Raw genomic sequence first — 7,193 nt, 5'->3', positions numbered from 1 at the left:
AGCTTTGATCAACTGTCGACACTCTGACATATTGCCAACACCTATTGTCTTATTGAATTGATTATTCAAAAGTAGCCTTCCTTTAAAACTTTTAATAAACTACTCTTATATAATCGGCATCTGTCGTTCTCTCCCGTTTTCTCTATATCACTATATAAAGTTTGTTTTTGTACCGAAAAACTATCTTCCAGCACCAACGTGGAAGATCAAGGAGACACGTAATGCGCATCTCCTGCTGCACAAATAAAGAAGCCACGTGGAGACAATAACAAAATCTATGAATCCTAATATCCCATTCAGATGGCATAGGTGGACGGGAATAGAATATAATACAAAACAGCAACAGAGCAATAATTCAATTGGGCTCCTCTTCTTTTAAAATAAAATACAAAATAAGAAGGAACACTAGAAACAAAATAAAATAAAATAAAAAACAAAGGGGCTTGTCGACGTAACAAAAAATTAAGAGCCAGAGCCAAAACCACCTCCGATGCTTCCTTTCCCGATTACCTCCCTCGCTTCCATTCAAAAAACAAGTGGTTAATTCCCTCCTCAAGAAGCTTGCCCAAAGCCTCTTTAGTGGGTCCATCCATTATCTCTTTCAAATTAGAACGGTCATGGCCAACCAGCCCCTTTCCTTTCCTCTCCTGTTCTGCTACCATGGCCGACCAATACATTTTCCCCTTTCTTTCGTTTCCAGCATATGCACTACAACAGATGAATAAATATTCTTTCATGGTAAGTAACTCAAGCAATTTCAGCCCGTTAAAAGCCAAAATTGCGTGCAAAATTTGAATTCCAGTGCCCTTGGCGCGATCTAATTCCACCATGGTGCAGATCAGCTGACCCGCATGGTGATAACACCAGCGAGAGTGGGAGCTGAAGCCTGGGGTGAGAATTCTGATCACAATCCAATTGTCTCATAATAGAGCATCACCAATGTCACCTTTTCTCAGGCTGCCAACACCCGTGCAAATTGTCATTTCCTGGGAGAAAAACCGCCCTCATAAATTAGACCCAATTCAGATATTTTGTACTACTAATAAGTTCTATCAGGACTTGTACTATTATGTTACTATAGTACATAATTACTAGAATGAGGTACTATATTTTACCAGCAGAGGGTTTCTGTTCAGTGGACTTTAGAGGCATGGTGTGAATGTATGGAAAGGAAGACATGAGATGATGTGGATTGCCAGCAGATTGGGCTGCGAATTGGGCGGCATGGAGAAGCCCCGGCGGTGGCATCTCTTTCATATTATTCGCGGCGGCAACTGCCTTTGCAGGATCGGAAGTTGTGGTGGCAGTTAATGCTAGAGATTGAGAAGATAGAGACATCATTCCGGTAGAAGATGAATTCTGCTGATTCTGATGTGGCTGTTGTTCGGGATGCCGTCTTTGATAATACCCAGTAGAGGAAGTTGTGGATTGGGGAGATTGCGCTTGCATGTATGCGTTAGAGAAGAAGAGCTGAGCCTGCTGGAATGGTTGCTTTTGTTGTTGTTGTTGCTGCTGCTGCTGCTGCAATTTGGCGGTTGAGCTATGAGCATTAGTAGTAACATGAGAATTTCCAAGGATGGATGATGGCAAGGTTCTGTTACTAACAGGTGACGATTTTCGGCTAGAGCTGGTCTGGGAGTTCTTAGCTGGTTGAGATTGAGAAGAGGGCAATGTAGTAGCTGTCTGGCCTGGTTTGCTGCCAGATGACGTCCTTGGACTGCCACCGGAACACTTGGAGATTGAATTGGGTGGAGATCCAACTATTGGAGAAGAAGAAGATGGCGGTGTTGGGTTGTTGGGAGGATTTTGTTGTCCAGGTGGAACAGATTTTGGATTCATCCCAAAGGATATCTGGGTTTGGCTGGTGGTAGGAAGACCAGGTTGGGTCCTGACTTGCTGCTGAGTCTGGTTCTTCACAGATGATGTGGAAGCTGATGATGGTAAAGAGGGGGTTGGGAGAGTTCTTGCAGAGTTCTTCCACTGAGGAGATTGGTTAGGGCTGTTGCCTTGGATAAGGGCCTGAGGGAAAACAGATACATTATTGGAGAATTGGGAGTAGACATTGGAATTGGTTGACCCTGATTTCGTTCGAGCTGCAATTTGCTGCTGGAACTGTTGCTGAAGCTGCTGTTGCTGCTGCTTTTGAAGATGAATCACCTGTTGTTGCTGGTGTAGAGAATTGGGAGTGTTAAGCGATGGTGTTGTAGTAGTTGTAGAAGGGGTTACGCTGGTAGAGCGTGAAGCCCGGTTGCCATTTACGGGGGCTGGGGCGAGGTTTAGAGCTCGAGTGGAGCTGTCGATGTTACTGTTGCCCATAATTGTAGAGACCGAGTATGTAAGCGAGTGTGGACCAATGGCTGGACCCTTTCCTGCCATCATCTTCCTCTCATCCTCCCCGGAGGCATTCGGAGTAATTGAATCATTGACATTCTTCCCTTCATCCATTATCTTGTGGGGCTTCTTTTGCTGGGCTGGCTGAGAAGTGGCAGCCATCTGGTACCCATGCCTAGCTGGTTCTGGGAGGGTCTGGAAAACCGCATGATTTGGCCCCATAGATGAGAATTCCAGTCCTGGTGGTGCACCAGTAGTACCATTGAAGGAAGCAAAGGACATAGCAAATGCTTGCGAATGGCTGAGCTCCATTCCACCTTTCAAGCCCTGAGGCTGCAGCTGCTTTTCAATGTGATTCCCTGCACCCAATGCGGCAGGGGACATCAAGGCAAAATTCTGAGGATGAATGGGCATTGCAAAATTATGGTTGTAGATGGTGCCCTTCTGAGCATGGGTTACTCTGCCATCAGCAGAGGATGGGCTGTCTTCCGTGCCCGGCAAATGCTGGTTTTGCTGGTTCGGCTGTGGCTGCCGATTCTTAGAGACGGCGAAGTTATGTGAGCCAGCACCACCACCACCACCATTGCTACCAGATCCTTGTAGTCTCTGTTGCTGATGCTTCTGCGAGGAAGATGAACCGCTTGACGTGCTAGGGTTCTGATGAGTCTGAGGCTGTTGCTGTTGAAGCTGTGATGGATGTAACATTTGAGAAGAGTAGAAAGGTCCATTGAAGAAGGGCATTGCTTGGGGATGGCTTCCTCCTCTGTATGGAGGAGGTGCTCCAACATGGGCTGGAATTGGAAATGGGTAGCCATTGTTCTGCATTATTGCCAAGTACTGAGCTTCATTGGAAGGCAGATTAGCATAGTTGAAGCTCATGTTTGTTGCTGTAGATGATCCCGAACTTGCCATGGCTCCAGCAACTGAATTAGCAGTGGTGGTTGAAGGAGCTGAATTGCCTATTGCCTTTGCCGATTTTGCAGCCCCAGCTGCTGCCTGCTGATGATGCACTGGAAAAATGAAAGCAGGGGCCGGCTGGAATGAAGAAGAAAAGAGTAATCAACCATAGATTTTAAAACCAACCATGCTAATGCTTCAGGTTCTTTCTGGCAAGATGAAAACCATTTTTTCACTTGATAGCAAGATGAAAACCATACCAGCATATTATTTGCCGAGGGGGGCTGTGGTGCTTGTTGTAGCATAAGCTGCTTCTGAGTGGCATCCATGAATGTAGCTGCTGAATTTTGCTGGCCCAGTAATGGACCAGCAAAAGTATGGACTGGAGCCTTGTCTTGCAAGGAGTTCAAATTCCTCCCTGCAAAGCTTCCTTGAAATTGGTTGCTGACCATTGTGGATTCTGTCGGAGGCACAGCATTAAGATTGTAAGGTTTGGTTCCATAGAGTGGTGCTGAACCAGCTGCTGGGTGCCAGAAAGGATTCATCCGAGCAAATTGCTGTTGACAGTAGATGTTCTGTGCAATATAGAAATGGGTCGCACACCGCTTTGGACGGGACTGTGGAAGAACAAAATGAGGTGGCTGCAATAGTTGAACCCCAAATACGAAACATCATTAGAGCTACAAATCACCCAGAAATAAGCCCTCCTCCAATGCTTCTAAGAGTAGATAATAGAGGAATACCTGTAATGCGGTAGAAGATCTGGTGCTCCCATCCATAGATACCACAGATTGAAGAGATGGAACTTGACCCATATACCTGGTGATTGAAGAGATGGCCATTATCTCTAAGCTACTGCACAAGATATATAACCATTGATACTGAAAAACAGAGCACAATGGAAATGCAATTGGATTTCATACCCAAGAGGAGAAAGGCCGCCCGGCCAGCAAGGAACTGTCAATGGCAACGGCAAAGAGGCAGATTGCACTGGCAAAGAATAAAGTAGTGGAATACATAAGCTCCCAGAGGACACAGAACAAGATAACAGATATTTTACATTACCAGAATACAGGCAAGCTCGGCTTACCAGCTTTCTCTGCCTCTGTTTCATTTTTGGTAGTTTTTGATAGCTGCTTTGGAACTTGCTGTTTACCGCCACCACATTCTTTATCCTGCATCTCCACATCCAGTTGCAGGTCCAGGGTGCTCTCCTTTACCAGGATTCGATCCTTAATAACTTGCTTCTGCAATGTAATTTCATCTGCTGCCTTCTCTGTCTTCTGTTCTAATCTCACCTCCCCAACCTCCTGCTTCCCAAATTCCTCCTTTTCCTCCTCCCCTTTCACAATTTCGATCTTTGGAACCTGAACACACACACACACAAAAAAAAGGTTCAAACAACCATTGTACCAGCAGTAGTGAATCAATCTAAGGATGGTTACACACCATTTTGACTTCTGGCTTCTGATCTGTAACAATTTCGGGCGAACCGTCCCTTTCAGGGGAGGATTTCCCCGAAGGAGGAGCCTGTGGAAAATACATTCTTCCTGAGAACTCCATTCCTAGTAAAAATAACATGGTTTCCAAATCCAAATTACAAGCATAAATCTCAATCTCACCATCAGGTCAATCTTGAACTTCTCTTCTCGTCGGTTCTCCACCACAGAAGCTGTTGACTCCCTGTAAAATCCACCCAGAAATGAAAAGTCGCTCAGATCTTGATCCCAACCACCCAAACAAATAAAAAGGAGGAAAAATAAAAATAAAAATAAAATATGATCTTGATGCTCACGCTTTAGTCGTTGTTGTATCACCCAGATCAACATCTAGTTTCTCACAAGGAGCTTCTTTCAAAGCGGACCCGCTTTCCTCTTTGGCTTGAATCCCATCATGACCATCCAATTCTTCCAAGGGCTTAGAATCCGGAACGGGATTGCTTTCCGATTTAGCCGATTCTTGTTGAGGTTCCGAATTGATAGAACCTTCATTTTCTACTGCAGATGCTGCGGTCTTTTCCCGATTTGGCGATGAAATTTCCGCTTTTGCCAGCTGTTCAACCTCAATCTTCTTTGCAGAAGGACCCGAAGCATCTGCAACAGAAAAATTTGCAGAACTCTCCCTCTCGGATTTCACCGGTCTCGGCCTTTTTCTCTTTGGTGCTGCACATTAAAAAAAAATCCCAACTTTCAGTGGTCAAAAAAAAAAAAAAAAAACCCAAATTTCTTACATGTTAGACCAATACTCACCGATGGCAGGGGAAGGAGTAATCGTTGAGCTTGAATTCTGAGGCAACAAGGACGGCATCTGAGGTACCGCTGAAGGAGAAACTGAGATTGAGATTGGTGATGAAACTCTCGATCTGTTCATATCTTTTGAATCGAGCTTCTGTGGCGAGTTTGTGATAATTTCTTGCTTCGAAGGGGACTGAAATTGCCTTGTCAATCCGTACAACACCTCAGCAACCTCGATCTCAATCTCCTGAATTGAAGATGATGAAGTCTTGGAGATCTTTGGCGGCCGGTGCTTGTTTCCAATCAGTTTCTACAAAAAAAAAACAAAAAACAAAAAAGTCAGAACTGATTTCATTTAATATCAGAAAGAAGAGAAGAGAAAGAAAAAGAGGAAGAGACCATCTTCTTCCGAACGGATGTGTTGGAGGAAGATGGCGAGATGGGAGCCGCCGCAGGACTCGGCCTGGCCGGAGAGGTCGAAGCTTGCCGGAGAATCTGCTCTCCTCCTCCACCTCCCCCAACACCACCTGAAATCCAACATTCATGTGACCTTTTGACAGACCCTGCAAAATTTAAAAAACCAAAACAGTTTAAGAAAATCTCATTATAAAACCTCCAAAATCAAGAAAAAACAATTTCTTTCAAATCTCAAGCCCCCTTTCACTATCTTTTTCCTCTGTTTTTTACCTGACCGAGCTTTTCTCGGCACCGAGACCTTCCACGCCGCCGGAGCTCTAACGATCTTTGCCGGAAAACTCTTCCGTTGGTGATTCACCTGCGAAGAAGAAGACAAAGGATTCGAGGGAGGCAACCTGAAAGCGGCCTCATCTTCCTCCTCCTCCTCTTCTTCATCTACGCTCTCTTCAGAGCTCTCCTCTCCTTCCTCTCTATTGATTCTATCTCCTCTCCTTCGCTTGCTCCTACTCGATCGATCTCGATCTCGTTCTCGTTCTTTCTTAATCGCTCGATCTCTAAGCCTTGCAGTCTCTTGCGCCTCCACCGCACCTTCATCCTCTGCAAAATCAAAAAAAAAAAAAATCAAAATCTAGCATAAAAAATGGATTTTTCGAATGAAAAGAAAGAAAATAACAGATCTGAGAAATCAAACCAGGAGAATCTCTCAAACTGCTGTTTCTCTGCCTCCGTCTCGACAATCCATTCGAAGTCGCAGCCATCGTTCCTCTTCTTGCTTCGCGATTTCTGTCCATCTCCTCTGATTCTCACTCATGTAATCAAATCCCGATCAGTCTATCCATTAATCTCCTTCCAATATGAATAGATTTCCACCATAATTCGACCTTTTTAAGGAAAATCACACAGATTCCGATCCTCCTCTGTATGAAAAAGCGATTCTCGGTATCAGAATACTGTGTAAACGGCCGGAAAATCGGAGATTACGAGCTTTTCTCCGATCTCCTCTCTTTTTCTCCTGCTTCTCCTTTTTTTTTTTTTTCTTCTCTAATCTCTTCTCCATCTCCTTTTTGGTTGTTGGTTTTACACTCCCACTCCAAAGCCTAAGCCACGTGTTTTCATATCATCCGTTTGATTAAATCAACATCTACGGCTGTCACTGGATGGTACGAAAATGATCAGAAAACGTCGACGTCTGAAGGACTGACTATAGAGAATACAACCGCCACGTGTCGGAATCTATATCGCTTTCTTCTCCCGCAAGGTTCGGCGATTACCCACGGCTCCTTGATATTTTACTACATGTTTCAATAATTGCAC

At 44.7% G+C, this 7,193-nt stretch overlaps 1 protein-coding gene across 2 annotated transcripts; it reads right to left on the bottom strand.

Annotated features, from left to right (window-relative positions):
* Positions 1-327: 327 nt before the first annotated feature.
* On the bottom strand, positions 328-6,945 carry LOC143846988 (protein TIME FOR COFFEE-like). 2 transcript variants are annotated; one of them, XM_077355633.1, is made up of 14 exons: positions 6,571-6,945; positions 6,150-6,476; positions 5,862-6,025; positions 5,478-5,772; positions 5,024-5,390; positions 4,851-4,911; positions 4,678-4,758; positions 4,319-4,595; positions 4,152-4,218; positions 3,972-4,047; positions 3,489-3,869; positions 1,606-3,366; positions 1,116-1,521; positions 328-986 (listed from the first exon to the last, which is right to left on the bottom strand). In XM_077355633.1, exons 1-14 carry the CDS (start codon positions 6,668-6,670, stop codon positions 943-945), a joined length of 4,407 nt encoding a protein of 1,468 aa, XP_077211748.1. In that variant the 5' UTR covers positions 6,671-6,945; the 3' UTR covers positions 328-942. The 2 variants fall into 2 exon arrangements, with proteins under 2 accessions (XP_077211748.1, XP_077211747.1); XM_077355632.1 differs by having other exon boundaries at positions 1,116-3,366.
* Between the last annotated feature and the right edge of the window lie 248 nt (positions 6,946-7,193).

Source organism: Tasmannia lanceolata, unplaced genomic scaffold (assembly GCF_043159265.1).
Source record: "Tasmannia lanceolata isolate RefF3 unplaced genomic scaffold, GAP_Taslan_0.1 ptg000015l, whole genome shotgun sequence".
Taxonomy (NCBI): Eukaryota; Viridiplantae; Streptophyta; class Magnoliopsida; order Canellales; family Winteraceae; genus Tasmannia; species Tasmannia lanceolata.
The sequence above is the reverse complement of the archived record's forward strand: the minus strand, read 5'-3'. Positions and strand labels throughout refer to the sequence as shown.